This window comes from Neophocaena asiaeorientalis, unplaced genomic scaffold (genome assembly GCF_003031525.2).
Source record: "Neophocaena asiaeorientalis asiaeorientalis breed wild unplaced genomic scaffold, Neophocaena_asiaeorientalis_V1.1 scaffold254, whole genome shotgun sequence".
Taxonomy (NCBI): Eukaryota; Metazoa; Chordata; class Mammalia; order Artiodactyla; family Phocoenidae; genus Neophocaena; species Neophocaena asiaeorientalis.
The window spans coordinates 2,014,824-2,038,917 of record NW_020174705.1 but is presented as its reverse complement, the minus strand read 5'-3'; the positions used below and the strand labels follow the sequence as shown (position 1 = coordinate 2,038,917).

General features: G+C 50.6%; 1 protein-coding gene across 3 annotated transcripts in view; it reads left to right on the top strand.

Moving 5' to 3' along the window:
* ABCA3 (ATP binding cassette subfamily A member 3) overlaps nucleotides 1–24,094 on the top strand; it is a 44,745-nt gene that overhangs the window by 5,965 nt on the left and 14,686 nt on the right. The window contains exons 2-17 of one of the 3 annotated variants that reach the window (XM_024759428.1): nucleotides 727–933; nucleotides 2,985–3,055; nucleotides 3,209–3,473; nucleotides 4,369–4,496; nucleotides 5,192–5,357; nucleotides 7,959–8,218; nucleotides 10,164–10,280; nucleotides 10,558–10,678; nucleotides 14,774–14,947; nucleotides 17,325–17,506; nucleotides 19,236–19,379; nucleotides 19,878–20,007; nucleotides 20,508–20,662; nucleotides 20,894–21,085; nucleotides 21,172–21,382; nucleotides 22,387–22,537. In XM_024759428.1, the coding sequence (XP_024615196.1) occupies nucleotides 3,002–3,055; nucleotides 3,209–3,473; nucleotides 4,369–4,496; nucleotides 5,192–5,357; nucleotides 7,959–8,218; nucleotides 10,164–10,280; nucleotides 10,558–10,678; nucleotides 14,774–14,947; nucleotides 17,325–17,506; nucleotides 19,236–19,379; nucleotides 19,878–20,007; nucleotides 20,508–20,662; nucleotides 20,894–21,085; nucleotides 21,172–21,382; nucleotides 22,387–22,537 (2,450 nt within the window). In that variant the 5' untranslated portion in view covers nucleotides 727–933; nucleotides 2,985–3,001. The remainder of the gene's footprint in view (nucleotides 1–726; nucleotides 934–2,984; nucleotides 3,056–3,208; nucleotides 3,474–4,368; nucleotides 4,497–5,191; nucleotides 5,358–7,958; nucleotides 8,219–10,163; nucleotides 10,281–10,557; nucleotides 10,679–14,773; nucleotides 14,948–17,324; nucleotides 17,507–19,235; nucleotides 19,380–19,877; nucleotides 20,008–20,507; nucleotides 20,663–20,893; nucleotides 21,086–21,171; nucleotides 21,383–22,386; nucleotides 22,538–24,094) is intronic. The other 2 variants (XM_024759427.1, XM_024759429.1) reach the window with 2 other exon arrangements.

Sequence of the window (24,094 nt, the reverse complement as noted above, 5' to 3'; positions counted from 1 at the left end):
TAAGTGTTTTGAGGAACTTTAACTTCCTTTCCTCGTGTACATTTACTGTCGCAACCAGAAAGCTTCCCAGATTTTGTAATTCTGGGAATCTCCTCCTTTAAATTCCTTTTCTGCTCAAACAGAACAGACACGAGTATGGCATTTAGTGAGACTTCAGATAGAGCATGGCAGGCACAGGGCAAAGAGCTGGGTGCCTTGGGGAGACAGAAACACGTACGATGTCTGTTAAGGTGGTGGGGCTCAAGGGATATTTTTTCTTTTTGATTTCTAATGTTAGGTTCTGGGAGAAATACATAAAGACTTTATAAAGATGTTTGCTGCTTTTAGGGTACACAGACTGTAGGGGTGCAGTGGTAAAAACACAAACTAGGAAGCTCAGATCCTGGGTGTGTGCCTTGCTTCCTGTGTGATCCTGGGTCAGGCACTTCCTCCTAGTTTCTTAGTTTTGAAAGGGTGATGGTACCAGAAGTTAGGGCTGGATTAGGAGGCTCTATAAATATAAAAGTATATAAAATAAAAGCTTCTTACAGTTTATTGTACCAGGAGAGAACAAAAGCCACCCCAGAGTTCTCTGATTCCCAAAATCCATGTTTCTTTGATATTGGACTTGGCTTTGCTTAAGTAACATGCTTGCAGTGTATTTTGCACTTCGATTTCCTACCTCGGTGAGAAGCGTTTTATGATTATTTTTTAAATTATGCTCTGGCACCCTCCATTTGCCCAAAGGTGGCCGGAGCGTCATGCCAGCGAGCCCCAGGCCCTTCCTGATATCCTGTGAGGCGTCAGTGCTCCCGAGCTCCAAGGTCAGCCCACCGCACTCCAGAGGCCTACCGGCCCCACCCCAGAGCCCTCTGTGCAGGGCCGCTTCCTCCCAGCCAGACCTCCCATAGCCCCAGAGGAAAGCCTCAGCCAGGAGCCTCTGTCAGGACTCAGGTCAGTTCCCCAGTATTGCTGTCTGGTGTTGTCCTAGTGGGAAGGCGGACGGTCTGTCTCCCTGCCCTGCCCACCCCTCGGGGCCTAGAGAGGTGGGATTAAGCGTGGGGACATGTCCTTTCTTGACCAGACTTTTCCAGTAAAGGAAGTCATCGACTTCTCTGACCAGAAGACTTCTTTGAACTGTGACCTTTTCACATTCCCCTCTTGGTAGAGAAAGAACCTTCATCTCTGCCAAGCCAGGCACCCATCAGCCTGCTGTGGGGATGATCAGCTCCGTTGGAGGCACTGCTTTCCCCTCTTAGCCTAAACCACTTCTTGAAACTGTTCATAGGCCGTAGGCCTTCGTGGGTAACATTACACTACTGCTCTTTTATTAACTATCTACGACTGATTTTAAGACAGGTTTTTCCACCTTATTAATTTTAAAAGAATTTGGATAATTTATTAAGTTGCCACTTAATAGCCCTTCATTACTATTTTAGCTTTAATCTCTCCATATTTTAACCATATGGTTAAATAAAAGCCATATTTTAAGTTAATTTGTAAATAACTTCTTGCAGTTGTGTTTTCTACTAATATTTATTGAGTGCCCTTTAAAGCTTAAATTTTGAGGAACTACTTTTAGGCAGATACGGACAGCTACATCTTTTTTTTAAAAGCGAGAGTTTAATTTAAAAATGAGCTTTAATGGAAATGATTTTTCAGCTAACTGAAGTCAAAAGCAAAACTGGCTGTTTCAAAAAAAAAAAAAAAACAAGCTCTTGCTCCATGCGCACTGGGTCTCGAGGTGGGTTCTTTGGGCCATGGTGTTAGAGCAGGTTAACTAATGAAGGATTTACCAGCCATTTGTCCGTGCTGTCCTGACGCGCCTAATGGATGGTATTGGGTTAGTATCGACCTGAGTGTGGAGCCGGCTCACTGCACTCAGGACTCTTCCCTGTGAGTCACGGATGCTTCTCCCCACTTGAAGGACCGTGAGCTGTGGAGGGCCCCTCTCTGCTCCATCTGCATACTTGGCGCAGACGGTGACCAGGAGCTCTCCAGGGCCTCCCTTCCTCTGCCACCCTCGCTGCCCACCTCAGGTCCAGCCTCGGCATTCATGCCTGCAGCTTACAGAACTAGGTGCTTCTAGTCATGAGCGTCCTGGGGTCCTCCTGAGCTAACTCTAACTCCCTCCTTCTCTAGAGGTTAGTGTGGCTCCGTGTCTCTGCTTCTCACACTGCAGTCTCATGACATGGATTTCCCTAAATTGAGGGAGACCTTTATAAAGCTCTGTTCTTGTTTCTGCTGTCACTGTGTTTGATAATTAGTCTCAGCAGATTTTCCCAACCATACGTGCCAGATTTAAATATAACATTCATACCTGACATAGAGTAGATTTTCTCTGGAGGAAAATGACCAGTGTCGTGTGGAGGCTCACAGACCACTGCTCACAGTTAAAGCAGGAAAAACTGGTTCTTAGGGTTCAAGGTGGGAGAGCACATGCCATCCTGCCACCCATGCGTTCGCCTCGCCTGCCGTGTCTGCCCCTGGGTTAAGGCCACTAAGGGCCCTCACCCCAGGCTCCTCCCCTGCTCCCCCACAGCGCTCTCCAGGTCTTAGAAATCAGCCCGCAGCCAGGATACTGGGCTGAGTTTCCTTTTACTGTTCTGTGATGGTAGAGAATAAAGCAGTCAGGGAGGGGAATTCCATCAGCCTGAGTTTTTGCTAAGAAATAGCACATTCATACGAACCACAGAGAACATCTGAATAGCGTTCATCGAATGATTGCCATTCCATTGGCCACATTGCATCTACCAGCCCTGCCGTTCATCTCATGTTTCCAGAAGAAACAAAGTCAGCTTCCTGAAAGGGCGTGTGTTCCTTGAACAGAGTAGAACTGGCCTCTCCCTCTGGGGAGCTGTTCTGAGTTAGGCTGGGACAAAAGAAGGTGAGGAGAAGTGGAGGGTCTGTGTCTCAGGACTGACTTTCCCCCACTCTCCCTGCCTTCCCCAAACACGATTCGCAAACCTGAACCAACACCCTTTTTGTCTTTGGTCCACAACTAGCGGCCCTTCTGGCAAGGATGGCGGTGCTCAGGCAGCTGGCGCTCCTGCTCTGGAAGAACTACACTTTGCAGGTGGGTCCGACCCTGGGGGCATGCTGCAGGGGGAAGGGCGAGAGGGGCCTGGCAGAGGGGGTGTCAGCAAGAGGGGGCATCAGTGGGAGGGGCTCCAGGAGCCCCTCGCCTCCACCTCGCACTCCTCAGCCCTCGGTTTCCATTTCTCTTTAGAAGCGGAAGGTCCTGGTGACCATCTTGGAGCTCTTCCTGCCCTTGCTGTTTTCTGGGATCCTGATTTGGCTTCGCCTGAAGATCCAGTCAGAGAACGTGCCCAATGCCACCCTCTACCCCGGCCAGTCCATCCGGGAGCTGCCACTGTTCTTCAGCTTCCCGCCACCGGGAGCCACCTGGGAGCTCGCCTACGTCCCATCCCAGAGTGACGCCGTGAGGACCGTCGTGGAGACGGTGAGGAGGATGCTGGTGATCAACATGAGAGGTGAGTTGTCGGGGACTCAGTAGTGCTGCAGGGCTTGGGCTTTGGGGCAGGGACTGGCCAGGCGGGGAGCCGGGCAGCAGGCAATGCAGTCTGCCCTGTAGTGGCCGCACGGCCCGCAAATCCCTGTGTCATGTCTCATTGCAACAGGGACCAGGGTTATGACAGCTGTGGGAAGCAGTGTGTGTGACAGTTTACAGCCTCTGGCTATTCAGAGTGGGGATGGCGTCCACATACCCCACAAAGCTGTTTAATTATGAGGGCAAGGCCCCGGTGCCAGGAATCTCTTCTGGGATATGGTTTTGGGAGGACAGCTCTGATAAGGGTCATCAAGAAGCCTGCTGAGGGCCATTCCCAGGAAATGTGCCAGTCACCCTCGCTAGGTCTTTGCTTTCAGAATAGAAAGTATTATCCCTTTTCCTCTCCCTCTTGATTTTGGCACTGTGGCCTGTTTAATTCAGTGTAGCAAACACTTAGGGGAAGATCCCTAGTCCCTCACTATGTGATTATAGTCAAACCCTTTATGTGAAATGGGGTCTGGGTGAGAGAGGTCGTTGAACAGACAATACATTAGTGTCCACTTGAATTTTTAAAGCCCACCATTATGGTTATGAGAGAAACTGATGCTGGCTGCAGAGCTCAGGGCAGGGCAGCTGCCCACATGGAGGGGCCCTGCTCCAGATCTCAACTTCTAGATGCCCAGGGCCGGCTTCGATGGTGGGGTTCTGCCAGTCTTCACCGCAGCCCGTCTCTGCCAAAAACAAAAGCCTCCTCGAGTCTTAGGAAAGGTTTACAAAGCCCTAGAGAAACTTGTAAGTTTCAGTCCTTTATCTGAAGGTCCAGCTTTCTCAAGCAGAGTGGACGATTGGGCAACTCTGGGCCCCCCTCCTCCCCACAGCTCGCGGCTTCCCCTCCGAAAAGGACTTTGAGGACTACGTCAGGTACGACAACCGCTCTGCCAACGTGCTGGCCGCCGTGGTGTTCGAGCATGCCTTCAACCACAGCAGGGATCCCCTGCCACTGGCGGTGAGGACCCCAGCCCCACAGAGCCAAGCTTCCTCCCCCAGGAGCCAGAGGCGCTCTGCCTGCCTGGGAGCAAATGGGACTTTCCCCTTGGGTCCAGAATCACCTCTCAGCCCACTGAGGGTCCCTGATGGAGTTTGACCCATCAGGCCAGAGCGGTTTAGAAACCGCGTGTCTGAAGAAAGTGGCCGTAGACCATTGCTGTGGCCCCTCTTTGTCCTCTCGTTTTATGAAAGGCGTTATGGGTCTCCTTTGACAGAGTCAAATAGGACAAGTAGGAAAGTAGCAGATACTCGGGACTTAGCACCATATGGCATTAGAATTTCTGTTACATATTTAAACAAACAAACAAAAAGAAAGGTTTTTTGGTTGCCCCAGTGGCAATAAGACTGGGAAACCGTCAGGTCCCTCAGCATCACGCTGGTGGCCCTGCACTGGTTAGCAGTGATGAGTCATGCGTGGAGTTCCCATTGGTAATGGCAGAAGAGGGTGGTGAAGAGCACTGCAGAGGTGCCCCTGGGCTCTCTGTGCCCTGGCAGGACCGCTCACTCTGACCTCCTGAGATCCAGACACTGGCGGGGGCTGGGGCAGTGGTGAGGTCACGGTAATGAGGGTCCCCCAGCCCTCCCACTGGATGCAGATGTTTGCTCCTCTGGCTGGATCCCTTAGAGCGCTTGGTTTTCTCTTTGTTTCCGTAGGTGAAATATCACTTACGGTTCAGTTACACGCGAAGAAATTACATGTGGACCCAGACAGGCTCCTTTTTCCTGAGAGAGACAGAAGGCTGGCACACCACTTCCCTTTTTCCACTCTTCCCCAGCCCAGGACCAAGGGAACCCACATCCCCTGATGGCGGAGAACCTGGTGAGGAACACTTTTAGCGGGTCTCCTTCCCTCCCCCGGGGTGCTGGCTCGTGATCATCACGTCGGGGGAACCCATCTTGCATTTCTCTGGAGGAAGATTTTTTATGATTATTTGACCTTCTTCTTTGTAGAAGGAAGAAAACATCCAGTAAAACTGGCTTCTGAAAAGCAAAATAATCTTTGAAAACAGCAAAGGCTGTCTCCCTATTTCCCAGCAAACGTGCTGTTGAATGAAACATTCATGTTTCAGTTTTTAAGGAGCTTCAGTTTGCATTGGGTCTTTTGGGCTTGGTTTTCCATTTCCCTTCTCTCCTTGCCCCTCTCTCTGTACAGTTGTATAGGCATTGTACGCTCTGTTGTCCTTGTGTAATTGTCCGTGGTTTCATTGAGTCAGTGGAATGTTTGCAGAAGTCGGATCTCAGCTCACTGTATTGCCAGAGGGTGTGTTGGTCTGTCCGCTGTAACTCTGGAAGGTAGTTGGCTTGTTTGTCTCCTCTGACCAAGGTTCCATCTTAGAACCAAGTAACTGGGGCCCAGGACTAGACTTTGCCCTCAAGCTGAGGCCCAGCTGCAGGCTCCAGGCGGCATCCCGGGTGTTGCAAAGAACACAGAATTAATTCCCTGGTCTGCAAGAGGCAGAACTTGTTAGAGATTTTGATGAAAAGACCCAGGAATGCCCTAAATAGAGCGCCAGGGAGGCAGGAGGCAGCCAGCATTTAGAGATTTATTTCTGGTGCCAGGACCCTATCACCAGGCTAATGTTCCAGGAAAAGATTTTAAATCCAAAAGAGGAGCTAAGATAAGCAAGGCAAGGTGAAGTGTGCAAGGCCCCAGAATGAAGCCCTGGACAGGTCACCAACTGGAGAGGAGGAGAAGCCACATCAGCTGCCACGCCCACTGCCTGCAGCCAGCAGCAGGAGACACTGGCTGTGTGATCTGGGGCGGGGCTGTCCGTCCTGTTTGTGGGGACAGTTTCCTAAGCTTGGAAGCGATAGAGGCAAAAGTTCTCCAAGGAAAAGACTGACAGATTTCACTACGTACAAACTTGAAATTTGCTAAAAGAGAAAAAGACATAGCACCAATTTTGAAAGCAAATAAGAGATTGGGGAAAACATTCCAGCAGATGACAAAGGGTAAATGCCTTCTGTTTTATAAATGATTCCTTAGTCCAAATCAGTTTAAAAAAACACAAAGACCCCAAGAGATGTGGAAAGGATCTGAACTTGGCACACAGCAGGCCCTCCAAGAATTAGGCCAGTGTTCCCCCCAAGCCCACCCCCAAATGTCCATACCTTAGACCCCTGATAAAAATTGAGCCCCTGGAATAGTCTGAAAGAAGGAGAAAATGCAGATGCACAAAAGATGTTACCCACAGCATTGTTTATGATCATAAAAACTTCAGTAGTGGGACATGATTGATCACAGAGGGTGGCTTTGCCTCGGTGTTGAGCAGCTGCAGAGGTTGTGGTGGTGAAGACCCCATGGCAGCATGCAGAACCTCATGGAAGAACAACTAGGGAGCAGGAGGCAGGCAGGACATTTCCTGGGGGAGGCGTTGTGACGTGAGAAAGACACTGGCTTTGAAGCCAAGAGACCAGGGTCCCGTCTCAGCTTTGTCCCCTCCCCCTTTGTGTGGCTCAATGCCCTGGGCCTCAGTGGCCCCATTTGTCCAATGAAGATGTCGTTCACTACTCTGCAGGGTCACAGTGAAGATGAGAACTAAACCCCCACCCAGCACAACGAGGGGTAAGATTCACTGAGCACCTGCTATTTCTGCAGCCATAAAACCACTTACTCAAGGGAGGTGGTAGAAGTGCACAGATATGGTGACCTCGTGCTGGGGATGGGGTGGGCATAAAATTGCTTTTCTTTTTTCTAGAGGCTTGAACTCAGGCAGCTGACAGTTCTGTGTTGGAGGATGTTAGGTGTTCTAAATGTCACTGTTTTAGGAATGAGGGTGCCCACGCCACCCAGACCCGCACCCCATGTCCCCTCTCTGTCCCCTGGGCTCGGATGTCAGGAATCCAGGCTGCCTTTCTCTCTCCTGAGGCTATGCCCCACTCCTTCCATAGGCTCAGCCTCTCACAAGCCTCACTCTGGACTGGAATATCATACCCCCCTGGCCCTTATCACTTTAAAAATGTGGGGAGTCAGAAAGGGCCAGCAGGGAGGGACCACAAAGCACACAAAGGTCGTGTAGTGGTGGCCTTTGGTCTGTGGTTCCTGCCTCCCTTTGAGATGGTAACTCCAGGGTGGATGGAATGAAAGTTGCTGATCAGCTGGTCTCAAGGGAGCAAGACTTGTCGATTATCCCAGTAGGTCCTTAAAAGTGGGCAAGGGATGCAGAAGAGAGAGTCAGAGAAAGATGTGATGACACGGAAGCCAGTCAGAGAGATGTTGCCTGGATGGTTTGGAAGGTGGAAGGAGGGGCCTCGAGCCAAAGAGCGAGGGTGGCCCCTGCAAACTGGAGGCCTACAGGAAACCCCAGGCCACTTCACCAGCTCAGTGCCCTCAGCGCTCTGAGCACCAGCACCCAGGACCTGGCTTCTCCCACATGTATCGACCCCACATGCCGGAACGTCCTCTTGCTCCCGCACTCAGGGTATATCCGTGAGGGCTTCCTGGCCGTGCAGCATGCCGTGGACAGGGCTGTCATGCAGTACCACGCCAACGCCTCCACGCACCAGCTGTTTGAGAAGCTCACCGTGATCGCCAAGAGGTTCCCTTACCCGCCTTTTATCTCGGACCCCTTCCTCGTCGCCATCCAGTACCAGCTTCCCCTGCTGCTCATGCTGAGCTTCACTTACACCTCACTCAGCATCATCCGGGCTGTCGTGCAAGAGAAAGAGAGGAAACTGAAGGTAACCCTGTTTGCGTTTGGCTTTGAGAGATCCTGAGTCTGGGCACAGTGTGGCCATGGGCTGTCGTGTCCTGAGTCCTGTCATCAGGTGGGGGCAGCTCCTGGGCACTGGGGGCACCAGGGCAGCTGGGCGTGGGGCTAGTGCCCACGTGGCTCAGCCCATCTCGGGCCTCTTTGAAATCAAGCCTGTTCTGTCCAGATTTTTAAAACCCTGATAAAGCGCTGTAGTTCATGTGCTGTATGTTAAGGACTGAACATTGAAAAGACAGTGTTTTGGATACATTAGGTAAAGTAAAATACATTGTTGAAACTAATTTCATTTGTTCCTTTAAACTCTTTTGGCTGCATTGGGTCTTTGTTGCTGCGCGTGGGCTTTCTCTAGTTGTGGTGAGCAGGGGCTACTCTTCGTTGTGGTGCGTGGGCTTCTCTTTGCAGTAGCTTCTCTTGTTGCGGAGCATGGGCTCTAGGCACGTGGACTTCAGTAGTTGTGGCTCGCAGGCTCAGTAGTTGTGGCTCGCGGGCTGTAGAGCACAGGCTCAGTAGCTGTGGCTCACAGGCTCAGTAGCTGTGGCGCACAGGCTTAGTTGTTCCGCAGCATGTGGGATCTTCCCAGACGAGGGCTCGAACCCATGTCCCCTGCATTGGCAGGCGGATTCTTAACCACTGTACCACCAGGGTAGTCCCTAAACTTTTTTTTTTTTGGCCACGCCACACGACTTGCAGGATCTTAGCTCCCTGACCAGGGATGGAACCCGTGCCCTTGGCAGTGAAAACGTGGAATCCTAACCACTGGACCGCTAGGGAAGTCCCCCTTTAAATTTTTTTGATGTGGCTACTGAAATTCTGAATTACGTATGCGGGTTGAATTCTGTTTCTGTTGAAACAGTAGGTCAACACAAGACAAATGTTCACATACATGGAGAGCAGGAAGCGAACTTTGCATGTGATCAAGGACAGCTGTGGTGCCCAGCTGTCAGGCAGTGTCGTGGGGGATGGAGAAGTGTGTGGAAGTGTGTGAGGTGTGCTCCACAGGCATCTCACTGACATAACCATGTACATCTGGGTGAATAGTGTCCTCTGTAAGCTCTCACCTCTGACGCTGCCAGAATTACCCAGAATTTATATGAAGTTCTTCCTTTGGCAATGTCTGCAGTGCCAGTGGAAGGACATTTAGAGTATTCTCAGTGGTGCCAACTCTGTGATTATTGGAGCTTTTTTTTTTGCCACACCATGTGGCATGTGGCATCTTACTAGTTCCCCGACGAGGGATTGAACCCGTGCCCCTTACATTGGAAGCTCGGAGTCTTAACCACTGGACCACCAGGGAAGTCCCTATTGGCGCTTTTAAATTGTTATAAATGAGGGGCTGGGAGAACTAATGAGGTGGGTCCTGTCCACTTCGGTGCCTAAATAACTTTAATAAAATGGTGCGACGCTGAGGTGGTTAGCAGTGGACAAGGAAATGGTTCAGGAAAAAATGTTTGTGCGTGCACGCGCCTCCAGGTACATAGATGAAACCAGTGTGGCGGGATGTTGAATGATCACTGAGCCCAAGTGGTATGTGAGTGGCCACCGTTCCAATCTTCCTATTTTTCTGGTGGTTTGAAATTGTCCATGAGAAGAAGTTGGAAAATCAGCCTAGCTTAGTGCCTGGTACACAAGAGACACTTAATCAGCCCTGGTCCCCTCCCCCAGACCAGTGTTGTCCATGATAACAGACAGGCCTGGGTCTGCTGTCCTCTATGGCCCCACTGGGCACTTGTGCCTGGCGCGGCTGAGGAGCTGGCTTTTTGATCTTAAGTAATTTCAGCCAAAATAGCTACGTGTGGCCGCAGGCCGCTGTATTGGATGGTGCAGGTTTAGCGTGAGGGAGGCTCCTGGGGTCTGGTGTGGCAGGAGTGGCAGGCGGTGGGGCGTGTGGAGCAGCACATGTGCCCCTCCCCCAGGAATACATGCGCATGATGGGGCTCAGCAGCTGGCTGCACTGGACCGCATGGTTCCTCCTGTTCTTCCTCTTCCTCCTCGTCACCGTCTCCTTCATGACCCTGCTCTTCTGCATCAAGGTGAGTGTGGCTTCAGAAGGGGGTCTCACATGAAAAGCAAGGCGTTGGAGTTGGTGGGAGGGCCAGAGATAGCTGTGGCATCACCAGGGAGACCCCAAGACTCCGCATTTATGGCTTTGGTTGGGGAGTCTGCCCTTTTGATAGAGAGGACTGGTGTAGCCCTTCTCCCATCCTTACCAGCTCCATTTGGGGCTGGGAAAGTTTGAGACTCTTCCTGGTTTTGTCTCCCCTACCCTGCCCCGACCTGCCCCCACCTGCCAACGGGATGGCCGCACAGGTGAAGAAGAATGTGGCAGTGCTCGCGCACAGTGACCCCTCGCTGGTGCTAGTCTTTCTGGCCTGCTTTGCTATCTCCTCCATCTCCTTCAGCTTCATGGTCAGCACTTTCTTCAGCAAAGGTGAGTTGTCCTGCCCCTGAGAGTGGAGGTCTGTGGGTGATGCACACCTCAGAAGACCGGCAGTTTCTCTTGGGATGAGTAAGGTCAAGGGGTCCAAGGGCATCTGAGCAGAAATAACCCGGAGACTGAGGTTTTCTTTACTCTGTGCCTTCCTTTGGATTCAGTTTTTTGGGTGTTAAAGTACATCCCTGAACAGTCCTTTCAGTGAAGCTCAGCGAGTGGTTAATTCTCATTGACTTTGTGTATCTGAAGATGTCTCTGTTTTGCCCTCACTCCTGAATACTGTCTTAGCTGCGTATAAAATTCTCCTTGGCGCTTTGATAACATTACCTTATTGCCACCGGATTTCCATTATTGCTGGGAAGAAGTCAGCTGACAGTCTAGGTCTGATTTTTCTGTATGGATGTTTGGATCTGAGGACTCAAGTCTTCTCAGTTCTGCATTTCCGTTCGTCATCAATCAGACCTTGCTCCCTGTTAATCCCCCTTCTCTTCTATTAGACCTAAGTTGAAGCCTCTCAGTCTGTCCTTCATGTCTCATAACTTTTTTTTTTATTAATGGGGTAAAATATATATGACATAAATTTACCACCTTAACCATTTAAGTGTAAAGTTCAGTGACGTTAAGTACATTCACATTGTCATGCAACTGTCACCAACATCCATCCCCAGAAATCTTTTCATCTTGCAAAACTGAATCTCTGCCCCCATTAAACACTAACTCCCTACCCCGTTCCCACAACCCTGGAAACCACCATTACACTTTCTGTCTCTATGAATTTGACTACTCAGGACCTCATGTAAGTGGAAATCATGGAGCGTTTGTCTTTCTGTGACTGGCTTACTTCATTTAGCATAATGTCTTCAAGGTTTATCCCTGTTGCAGCTTGTGTCAGAGTTTCCTTCCTTTGTAAGGCTGAGTAATATTTCATCATATGTATAGACCACACTTTGCATATCCATTCATTCATCAATGGATATTTGGGTTGCTTCCACGTTTGTGGCTATTGTGAATAATGGTGCTATGCACATGGGTGTACAAAGATCTCTTTGAGACCCTGCTTTCAGTTCATTTGAGTGTATACCCAGAGGCAGAACCACTGGATTGTATAGTAATTCTATTTTTAATTTTTTGAGGAACTGCCATACTGTTTCTACAGCAGCTGAACCGTTTTATATTCCCACCAACGGTGCAAAAGTGTTCCAGTCTCTCCACATCCTCACCAATACTTGTTATATTTGCTTTTTTTTATAGTAGACCCCTCTTGGGTGTAAGTATATCTCTCAGTCTGTTCTTTATGTCTCTTAACTACTTTTTCATACCTTAAAAAAATCTCTTTGTGCTGAGCTCTATATGAATTCCTTAGAGTTGTCTTCTAATTCCCTAATTCTCTCTTTGTGTATGTTCTAAACTGTGTCTCATCTTTGAGATTTTATTTCTATGACTATATTTATCCTTTACCAACTATCCAGTTGATTGTTGTACATATCCACTTATTCTTGTTTCTTCATCCATTTTTGTGGGGAAAAATCCTCCTTTTATCAATGGAAGCATTTCTTCATTTCCTCCTTAAGTCCTTGATATTCTTGTTTTGAAGTCTATCTCTTTCCTACTCAAACTTACTCCCTTGGAGAGCTTTAAACATGGGGATAATTCCCAGATTCAGACTCATGCCCAGCAACTCCCCTTAGATGTTTAACATGTGTCTCAGTCAGACGTGTCCTGAACTACTGATGGTGTCCTCAAAACCCCATTTCCCCATCTCTACCATGTGCTCACACTAAAAACCTGGGAATGCCCTCGACTCCTCTTCCTCTAGCATCCTGCCCCAGTCCAGTCAAATCCTGTCCACTGTACCACAAGGTACCCCTGAACTCCAGCCATCTCCCACCTCCCCCACAGCCCTGCCCTGGCCCAAGCCACTGTCATCTCCAGCCTGGTTGACGGCGGTAGCCCCATAACTGGCCTCCCTGCTTCTGCCCCTGCCCCTCTTCAGTTTCTGCCCAGGTCAGAGGTTCTCCAGTGTGGTCCACGGGCTCCTGGGACCTTTAGAGGTTCACAAAATCAGAACTTTTTGTGATAATATCAGAATGTCATTTGCCTTTTCTACCATGTTGACATGTGCACTGATGGTGCAAAAGCAAAAGTGGTAAAACTGCCGGCCCTGAGCACGATCAAGACAGGCTCCAAACTGCACTTGACAGTGGCGTGTTCTTCACACCACACACTCTTGTAAACAAACAAACAAAAATGCCAGTTTCACTCAAAAATGTCCCTGACGGAACAGTAAAAAATGTTAATTTTGTTAACCTTTGACTCTCAAGTATACTTTTCTAATATTCTGCGTGACTGAATGAGATGTCCACAGAAAGTGCTTCCTGAGTATTGTAGTATAATGATTCTCTTGAGGAACAGCATGTGTGCAGGTGTTCGAGTTGTCAGCTAAACTAGCCACTTTTTTCATGGAACACCATTTTTGCTTGAAACAATGACCATCACACTGTCATTCACTTGCTGGTATTTGGTAAGCATTTTCTCAAGTGTGAGCTGCCTTTTTAAGGAAAACAATTGGCAATATCTGATGTCAATTACAAAATTCAGGCTTTCAGGCAACAAAAATAGAATTTTGCAAACTTTAATCTGCCACCATGAGCTTTACAGCCTCCCAGTACTTACTTACTTTTTTATGAAATTAGTGATAATATTACCCAGTGTGATTTTTTTATGTGGTGTAATAAAATGTGTCAACATTTGGAAGATGTTCTTTGCCCAACGAGCAATATTTTCCAAATGGCCATGCATCATGTTACAAAATCATGCAAGAATAGTAAATAACCCATTCCAGGTACAAGATGGAACAATAGATTTTCACATAACAGAGTATAAAAAGTTCATTGTTCAGGTTGATTCCACGTGGCACCTCACCTTTAAGAAACCACCCCTTGTTAAGTGGTGGTGTGGTAGCAAAGAATATCCAAAATACCTAAAAAGGCTATTAAAATTCCTGTCCCTTTTCCAACTGCTGATCTCTGTGAAGCTCATTTTCTTCATTCACTTCACCTAAAACAAGGCAATACATCAGAGTGAATGCAGAAGCAGATACGAGAATCCAGTTGTAATTGGTTAAATCTTTACAGAGGTTTGCAAGAATGTTACACAAGGCTACTCTTCCCACTAAATTGTGGGAAATACAGGTGTTGTTCATAAAAATACTTATGTTAACTTGTAATGGGTTTATTATTGTTATTCTTAAATATCTTAACATTTTCTTAGTATTCATCTCTGACACAGTGGAATGTTGACATATATATAATGTTTGTATCCCACATAAACAAAGTTCTTTGACATCCTCAACAACTGTTTACAGCTAAAGGAGTCTTAAGACCAAAGGGTGTAAGGGCACTGCGTCGACTGAAGCCATGCTGTCTCCCCACACCTCCACCACCCCATCCTTACCTCTTTCAGGTCTTTTCCACGTTCACCTCCTCATCAAAGCCTTCCTTGGCCACCTGGTTATAGTTGCAACCCTCAGCCTAGGGAGTGTCTTGTCCCGGGTCTGTGGCTTGTTGCTCTTCACAGGGCTGTACCCACCCAGCACCATCTGCTTTACTTACCTTCTTGTCTACTGGCTGTGTCCGCACTGGATCCTAAGCTCCCCAAGTGGAGGGCTTTGTCTGTTCTGTTTCCTGGTGCCTGGAACAGGGCCTGGCACAGAGCAGGTGCCCAGCGAGTATCTGTGGGATGCACAAGTGAACAAGATGGGGCAGGACCAGGCGGGGGATCAGATGCTCCGTGTTAGTCGTGTCAGGTGTGCGATGCCCAGATAGCTGGAGGTAGGTCTGCAGGAGAGGGTGGAGAAATCCCCTTGGGGTTCCTGGGGTGGGCACAGGCACGCCAACAAGGGCAGAGGCTGAGAGCCGAGCATGGAGCGCCCCCCCCAGCACTGAGGCTTGTGTCCCCGTGTCCCCGGCTCCTGCCAGGCTGGGGTTGGGCAGCTCACCCGAGAGAGGCGTCCTTTGTGCCACGGATGGAGCCCATCAGTGCAGATACCCTCGCCTGGTTCTGGCACACTTGTCTTCCTCTCTCCACCCATAGCCAACGTGGCAGCAGCCATCGGGGGCTTCCTCTACTTCTTCATGTACATCCCTTACTTCTTCGTTGCCCCTCGATACAACTGGATGACGCTTAGCCAGAAGCTGTTCTCCTGCCTCCTGTCCAATGTTGCCATGGCAATGGGAGCCCAGCTCATAGGAAAATTTGAAGCAAAAGGTGAGTATTTTCCTTTACACGGTCTGTCCTTGCTGATTCAGTTACCCCCAGAGGGTCTAAGCAGAGGGGCCTCCAGACTCAAGACTGTCGCTCCAACGATAATCAGACACATCAGCACAGCTAAACGAACAGTGCATTTGGAAGGCAGGTCCTCGGCGAGGGGGAGGCTCGCGCCCAGGGCAGACGGGGAGGAGTGACCAGAGCCACAGGGGAGGTAGGTCAGAGACACGTGGTTCACAGGACAGAGAGTTGAGGTGTCCAATGCAATGTTGGCCACCACCTGGCCATTGCGGTCCCGGCTCTGAGCTCCCCTCGAAGCCCTGCCTGGAACTGGCCGTTACTTCAGGAAAACGCTGGCTGTGAGCGTCTGCATCTGCCAGTGGTGGGATTCAAGTTGGTCACCTCTGAGTCTCTGCCTGCCTCTCGAGGCTTTAGGATTCCTAGGCCAGAGGTCTCAGTCTGCGGGGTTCGAAGGGTTCCCAGCTCTTGGTGAACTTGTAGAACTAGCATCTCCCCTCCTCCTGTTTCCCTGATACCTCCTGCAGTAATTGGTGATGACGGCAGGAAGGCCTGAGAGAGGAACAAGTCACAGACCAGGACATTGCTTTCTTGAGTTTTGTGAAATTTCCTGATTTTTAAAATGTCAAGGGTGTCAAATAAACACCTCTAGGGCTGACGTTGGCCTGTGGGCTCCCATTTTGCAAACCCTGCAGGAGATGCTCAGATTTCACATGGTAGAGTCAAGGCTGCTCCTCTAAAGGGTTGAGAGGACGCCTAGTTTAACCCTTAACCCCACATCTAGTGGGAAATCTCCAGAGATGGAGTGCTCACCTCTTAGGAGAAGGCCCCGTTCATTTCTGGATCACTCAGACCACCTCACAGAAGGGCCTTGAAGAGGCAAGTGGACCCAGACTCGGCCCTGCCTCTGTCTGACTTGCCTTGGTTCCAAGCAGAGACAGAAGGGACAGGATGAGTTTATGCGTGGCTGGTGTTGTGTCGGTGTCCGTCTCCCGGGAGCTCCTGGTGTTGCTCTGGCTCTGCTAGCAGGAGGTGAAATACAACCTTGCTTCTGAGTGACTGACCTGAGTGCATTTTGGGATGGTTTCACCCCGCCCCACCCAGATGTCCTCTATCAGGCTGAATGCTCTGGTTTCTTCCAGTCATGCAGTTCCTAGTTGTAGCTTCCTAGTTGTGGGTCTAAGGAGGGAGGGAGGTGGGTGGCCTCGGGAACCTTTAGTGTGGCTTTATCTTTAATTAGAATTTTTTTCTTCAGTTGGCAAAAGTCCTATGACATTGGTGCTTTTAAATATACGTGGTTCTCCATGTTCAGTAGTGTGTGATAAAATGTAGATTTTTTAAAGGCATAGTCCCTTCCAGGGTTCAAATGCTTTTTAAAAAGCCATTTATAAAGAGGAGTCTAACTACATGGCACCTCTTGGTTTTCAAAATTCTATACTGAATTTTCTTCTTTTTTTTAAAAAATTTCTCCTGTTTTTTATTTTTGGCTGTGTTGGGTCCTTGTTGCTGCACGCGGGCTTTCTTTATTTGTGGCAAGCAAGGCCTACTCTTTGTTGCAGAGCACGGGCTCTAGGCCTGTGGGCTTCAGTAGTGGCATGCAGGCTCAGTAGTTGTGGCTCACAGGCTCTAGAGTGCAGGCTTAGTTGTTGTGGCACACGGGCTTCGTTGCTCCACGGCGTGTGGGATCTTCCCGGACCAGGGATCAAACCCGTGTCCCCTGCATTGGCAGGCAGATTCTTAACCACTGCACCACCAGGGAAGTCCCTGAATTTTCTTAAAATAGACAAACTTCTAGTTGTTTGAAAGTGAACAGTGACCAAGGCTGGAGAGCAGCCATTTCCATCATGGGCCCTCGAGCCAACCCAGGTGGTCCAGCCGCACAGAATCCCCAAGCATCATTTGGACTGTGATGTTGCAAACCAGAGAGAGGACAGAACACCACGAGCACCACTAAACAGAGCTTTATTTATGCTGGGAGTGTTTCCTTTTTTTTGAAAAGACTTATATTAAATGCACCCTCTTCCAGTGTTGGCCTTACCCAGATCACATACGTGTATGTGTGTGTGTGTATGTACACGTGTATGTGCATCCGTGTATATGTACAAGTATGTTATGTAGATAGATATGTGTTTATGTGTGTATATGTCATAAATCAACCATGAGCCCCTCTCGTCAGTTCACAAGCTTTTGTTAGTTCTATGACACCGATTTGGTGACTTGCTCTTGTCTAAAGGCCTGAAGAAAGTTGTCAGGTTTGCTGTAGGCAGGGAAGCGTCACACTGACTTTGCACTGCTACGCACACGTGTACATTGGCGACCACGGGTCCGCTTCAGGCCCGTTTCCTGGCGTGTCTTCCAGGCACAGGTGTCCAGTGGCGAGACCTCCTGAGTCCTGTCAATGTGGACGACGACTTCTCCTTTGGGCAAGTGCTCGGCATGCTATTGCTAGACTCCGTCCTCTACAGCCTGGTGACCTGGTATGTGGAGGCCATCTTCCCAGGCCAGTTCGGCGTGCCCCAGCCCTGGTATTTCTTCATCCTGGTAAGTTCTGACAGCCACCTCTGTAGGGGTGGAGGTGGGCCCAGCACCCACCCCAGGCACCTCTAGTCCCTGACATGCAATGCATGCCCTGTGTGCTGTCATGAGCCGTGTGTCCTAGAGGCCCCGAGACCCCCACGCGCGAGGTTATCCCTGCGCTCCAAGGTCTGAGAGGAGGAGCTGGCGCTGGCTGGCCTGCCACAGGGCCAGTACACAGCCCCCTCCCAGCCGTCTTTCTCAAAAAACATCTTGTTGGGTTTTCTGCCTACAAGTAATAGAGCTTTGTGTAAAAACGATCACGTGCTGGAGTGCACAGCACACTCCCACCACCCAGAGATGAACATCGCTGACACTTTGAGGTGTAGCTCTTCAGATGATTTTCTATGCATGTGCAGCTATAACATATATACGCTTGTTTTTAGAAGGGGGGATTATATTGTAAAAATGCTTGAAACTTGCTTTTTTTTTTTTTAACGTAACAGTACAGCTTAGATATCTTAAGTACATATACATGTGGTCTATTTACAAATATGCTTTTAGATTTTTATCTACATATGTTTATAAATTTTTAAATTTCATGTATAAATATATTTCTATTTAAACATATGTGATTTTATCAACCAACTTCACTTTTTAATGACTACACAGTATTCCATGGATGTACCACTATCATTAACTTAATTCCCTGTTGGTGAGCTAGGTTAGCCAGGTGCCACTTCATCGTTCATTCTTTGATTCAACAAATATTTATCAAGCATCCATTTACTGTATTTCATCAAATCTAAGATGGCCCTTGGGGAATTCTGTGGCGGTCCAGTGGTTATGTTAGGACTTGGGCTTTCGCTGCCAGGGTAGGGTTCGATCCCTGGTCAGGTAACTAAGATCCCACAAGCCGTGTGGTGCGGCCAAAATAAATAAATAAAAATAAAATAAAGCTATAAATACATTTTAAAAAAATCTAAGATGACCCTGATTCTTAGAGGCACCGTTACTTCGTCACTAAGAAAGAAAGATACTGACAGTTAAAACTATGGCATTTCTGTGATTTGTAAGACACATTCTGATTTCAGTCACTTAAAACTTGAGCCATGTGTCCCCTAAAACCAACGGACTGTGATATGAGGAACCACCCCAGGCCGTGGGGTACGTGGGGACTAGAGCTGTGAGTGAGCTGTTCTCCCCCCACAGGGCTTCCCTCCGGGGTGTGGGGATTTTTCCAGGGCCCTGTGCTCACCGCTCTTGTGACCCTGCCCAGCCACTGTGCCATCAGTGTGTCACCCTCAAGTGACACCTGCACTGCTGGGGCCAGACTGTAGAAGGGGAGGCCTCCTCCCAGCAGAGGGAGGCTGGCCCTTGGGCTTCTCCTGCTTATTTCACGAGTGCCTGCGTGGCTGAGTAAGGATGCAGCTGGGGGCTTGCCCCACATGGCTCTGGGCTGGACTTAATGACCTGTTTTTGTATTAAATTCCATTGTTAACTTTCCCTGTATCACCTCTGAGTTGACGTGCATAGTAAGCCCCTTCAGCAGAATAGGAAACAGTCTCAGAGCTTCCCAGGGCAGCTGGGTGCAGAACTGCACTGGGTCTCACCCCAACTCTGAACTCTAAGCAGCGTCTTCCCTGCAGGGGAGTCTAAGGGCGGCTACTGTCTGCTCTAGCTTGTCAGTTGGTTGTCACAAACAAAATGAACTGACGTGAATTGGCTGTTTGAGAGCTTCTGATTTCCATCCTAGCCCTCATATTGGTGCGGGCACCCGAGGACAGTTCTAGGGAAAGAGGAGGAAGACGATGACCCTGAGAAAGTGCTTAGGACCGAGTACTTTGAAGCTGAGCCAGAGGACCTGGTAGCCGGGATCAAGATCAAGCATGTGTCCAAGGTGCCATACCTATGGGGACGGGGACCGCAGGGTCATGGGGCGGAGACCATCCTTTGGGCCTTGTTTCTCCTGGATTCCTATGGCTGCCCTCTGACCGGCTCTCCTGGGCACCAGCCATCCCTCAGGCTGTGTCCCCAGGGCCCAGTGTGGAGGCTCAGGGTCGAGTCAGCAACCTGTGCTGCCCCACTTAACCTCTGACCAGCTTTGCAGTGGATGCTCTCTGAGCTCGCCGTATACGATGCCTGGGCATCATGGGCCTTCTAGTCCTGCCGAGACACCAAAACACCTGGGTGCTGTGGACCTGGGGTGGGGCGGAGAGCAGCAGGAAGCAGCGAGGCCTCCTCTCAGTCCTCCTCCTGCCTCTCTGTGCGCTGGTTGGTGGTACTGGGCGTGGTCTCCTCCCCAGACGCTTGGATGGGTATTCCAGAGGGGAGTAGAAGGGGCCCTTTGCAGTGAGGGGCTCCTGAAGTCTGGGGCCACCCTCTGCCTTTCCTGCAGGTGTTCAGAGTGGGGAACAAGGGCAAGGCAGCTGTCAGAGACCTGAACCTGAACCTGTATGAGGGCCAGATCACTGTCCTGCTGGGCCACAACGGCGCGGGGAAGACTACCACCCTCTCCATGCTCACTGGTGAGGGGCCCAGCCTTCATGCCCTACCCTGACCTCCAGGCCCTTCCTTCAAGGCCACCTCAGGCTGCCCCGGCCTTGTGCCCTCAGGTGGCTCTTGTCCTCCCCCTGCTGTGCTGATAGCTAGTGGAGCCCCAGGGGCTCTGGGAACAGGGTGGGAGCCTCTCAGGCCACACAGAGGTGGCCCCACCCACGCTGATTTAGTCCCGAGCCCACTCTCCTACAAAGCCGTCCTGAATGAGCCAGCCCAGCCCTAACGGTCGTCCTGTCCTCCCTGAGAACAGGCTCGAGTAGGACCTGGGCTCGGAGAGCGTGGGGGATGCGCCTCTCTCATTCCTTACAAGCCACACATCCTGGCAGTGGGCATCCCCCACCCTCCTCTGTCTCCGGAGACCCACACGGCAGGGTGCACACCGTGTGAACCAGGAAGGCTCAGCACTTCCCATGCTACTGGAGGATGTTCGTGCTGAACTTGAGCCCCGGGGTCTTCTGCTCGGCCCTAGGTCTCTTTCCCCCGACCAGTGGACGGGCATATATCAGTGGATACGAAATCTCCCAAGATATGGCTCAGATCCGGAAGAGCTTGGGCCTGTGCCCGCAGCATGATGTCTTGTTTGACAACCTGACTGTTGCAGAACACCTGTATTTCTATGCTCAGGTGAGCTGGCAGGTGACAGGATTCATGGGTCGTCATGGTTATTCCATCACCTACATGCTCGGGTCCCCAGGGCAGCCATGTGAGCCCTTAGCCTCCCAGCAAACTGAACCTGCTCCGAGGAGGCGTTCGCGAATTGTGGGGTGGGTGGGTGTCAGGACACGAGATCCAGCCTGGGGAGGGACGGAGACAGCACCATTCCAGTGCCAGCTGGACAGGCTGGCCTCCCGTCAGAAGCCGCTGCCAGATCTCTGTCCCCTGCTGTGTCAGCTGAAAGGCTTGTCGCGCCAGAAGTGCCCTGAAGAAGTCAAACGCATGCTGCACATCCTCAGTCTGGAGGACAAGGGGGACTCCCGGAGCAGGTTCCTGAGCGGGGGGATGAGGCGCAAGCTCTCCATCGGCATTGCCCTCATCGCAGGCTCCAAGGTAGGGGCGGCGGGGCCTGCAGCACAGCAGCCTGGGCCTAGGACATGGCTCTGCCGTCATCACAAGCCCTTTCCTCTGCCCTCCAGGTACTCATGCTGGACGAGCCCACCTCAGGCATGGACGCCATCTCCAGGAGGGCCATCTGGGACCTTCTTCAGCAGCACAAAAGTGACCACACCATCCTGCTGACCACCCACTTCATGGATGAGGCCGACCTGCTGGGGGACCGCATCGCCATCATGGCCAAGGGGGAGCTGCAGTGCTGCGGGTCATCTCTGTTCCTGAAGCAGAAATATGGTGAGCGGCCACAGGCAAGCAACGGGGCAGGCAGCCGAAACTCCATTCTGTGTGGGGTCAGCGTTGCTGGCCCAGTGTGCTGGAGAAAGTATCCATTGGTAACGTTCCCGAAGGGCCCCTGAGATCAAGCAGAGAGAGGCCTTCTCTAGACATCCTGTTCTGCTACCTGTGGGTAGAGACCCGAGGCCCCAGGCAGAGGGGCCTGTGAGAATGAAGAAGGAATGAAGCAGGTAGTCTTGATTTGGAGCATCATTCAGCTTTGAGCAGTGGACTAGCAGTCAAGTGCCAGGGCCACCAAGAGCAGGGGTGCCGTTGCAGAGACCAAGCCTGCTCGCCAGCCTTGCAGCTCCCAAACAAGTGAGGGTCCCACGGCACTGTCTAGGGCTGGTGGGCAGCGTGTGGAGTCAGCCCCATCTTTGCTGTATGAGCATGGCTTCCCATCTCGAGGACAACTCATGGTCTAACATGGTCCTGGCATGCCAGGTCACATCCATGTCCCGCCAGCAGAAGGAGCCAATACAGAAGACCAGCACCCCACCCCCAGGACACCCCAGGATTTGCACCCCTCACATCTGCAGCTTCCTCTGACCAGCACACAGCCCTGAAAGCAGAAGGTGACCTAGTATGGTCACCATTAGGCTGGAGGGAGGCTGTAAGAGAGTGGCCTTTATCCTTAGGTTCTGCTACCGAGAAAGCAGGGAGAAGGGGTTTTGGGGACAATTTGTACCCCAGTATCTGAGACTTGACATCTGAAGTCCAGCTCTGGTTTCATCTCCTTATCATGCTCAGCAACCCAGGTCCTCCAGCATCTCTCCCCAGCGGGTGGAGGTGGGGTGGTGAGACCCTCAGGACAGTATTGAGGTGCCCTGAGATGCATCAATTCCAGTTCCCTTGCCCCAGCTCTGCAGCCCCTTTCCCAGGAGGCTGATCTGCAGGAGCCCGGGGCCCTGGGTGGGCCAGGAGGAGAGTGGGATGCAGCCTCACTGGGCTCCTGGGTGTACTAGGCGCAGGCTACCACATGACGCTGGTGAAGGAGCCTCACTGCAACCCCGAGGGCATCTCCCGGCTGGTCCACCACCATGTCCCCAACGCCACCCTGGAGAGCAGTGCCGGAGCAGAGCTGTCGTTCATTCTTCCCAAGGAGAGCACACACAGGTACATACATGTCCCAGAGAGCATGGACAGGTACACATCCTAGAGAGACCAAGCACAGGCACGTGTGTGTCCCAGAGCACTCACAGGTACAGATCTGAGAAGGAGGTTCAGGGGGCCTTAAGGGCTCCATGTGTAGAGTCACCCGCCCTGCACCTGTGTGGCTTGGCCAGGGGCACCTCTTAGTTCCTGGGCCTGTGATGGTCAGTATCCAGTGAATCTGCTTGCTGGGCCCAGGGTGCCAGGCCTCCCTGCGCATCAGGGCTGTAACTGAGAAGGAGAAGAGTGGCTCATCACAGGGTGCTCAGTGCCCTGGTGCCATCCACAGTTGGCACGAGGCTCGCTCCTCACACTGCAGCCACTCAGGGTTAGTGTGCAGCTGTGAACTCGTGTGTCTTCTTGGTCTCAGAATCTGAGTCATGAACACAGGCCTCATAAACAGAGCAGACTCCCGGTGTGGGGAAGTAAAAAACAAACTCTTTAAGTCACATTCAGAAACTTCGGAATAGAAGACTTAAAAGTACATTAATCTTGCTGCAATCTGGATTGAGAAATGTGGTTTTAATCACGACAGTGTTCTCTGACTCATTTTTTTTAATTAATTAATTTATTTATTTTTGGCTGTGTTGGGTCTTTGTTGTGCGCGGGCTTTCTCTAGTTGCAGCTAGCAAGGGATATTCTTAGTTGCGGTGCGCGGGCTTCTCATTGCAGCGGCTTCTCTTCTTGCGGGGCATGGGCTCTAGGCATGCGGGCTTCAGTAGTTGTGGCTCGCAGGCTCAGTAGTTGTGGCTCGCAGGCTCTAGAGAGCAGGCTCAGTAGTTGTGGTGCACAAGCTTAGTTGCTCTGTGGCACGTGGGATCCTCCTGGACCAGGGCTTGAACCCAGTCCCCTGCATTGGCAGGCAGATTTTTTTTTTTTTTGGCTGCGTTGGGTCTTCGTTCCTATGTGCGGGCTTTCTCTAGTTGTGGTGAGCTGGGGCTACTCTTCGTTGCGGTGCATGGTCTTCTCATTGCTGTGACTTCTCTTCTTGTGGAGCATGAGCTCTAGGCACATGGGCTTCGGTAGTTGTAGCTTGCGGGCTCTAGAGCACAGGCTCAGTAGTTATGGTGCATGAGCTTAGTTGCTCCGCAGCATGTGGGATCTTCCCAGACCAGGGCTCGAACCCGTGTCTCCTGCATTGGCAGGCAGATTCTTAACCACTGCGCCACCAGGGAAGCCCGGCAGATGGATTCTTAACCACTGCTCCACCAGGGGAGTCCTCTCTGACTTAGATATAGTATAATTTGTTTTACACCTACTCTGTTATCACACACACACAAATGTGCTAATGCACATCCTTTTAGAAAAATCTTTATCAACATCTCCAATGACCCCTTAGAACAGATTCCCAATAGTGGGGTAAATTTTACCAGATTCACTTCTGGAAAGGTGATGTGTTTGACTTCCCCAGCAGCAGCATAAGGGAGTGTCCATTTACTCCACAGTTGCCAACTTTGAGTAAAATTTCTTATTAATATTTGTGTATCTAATGGGTGAAAGTGGCACACACACGTGTAATTG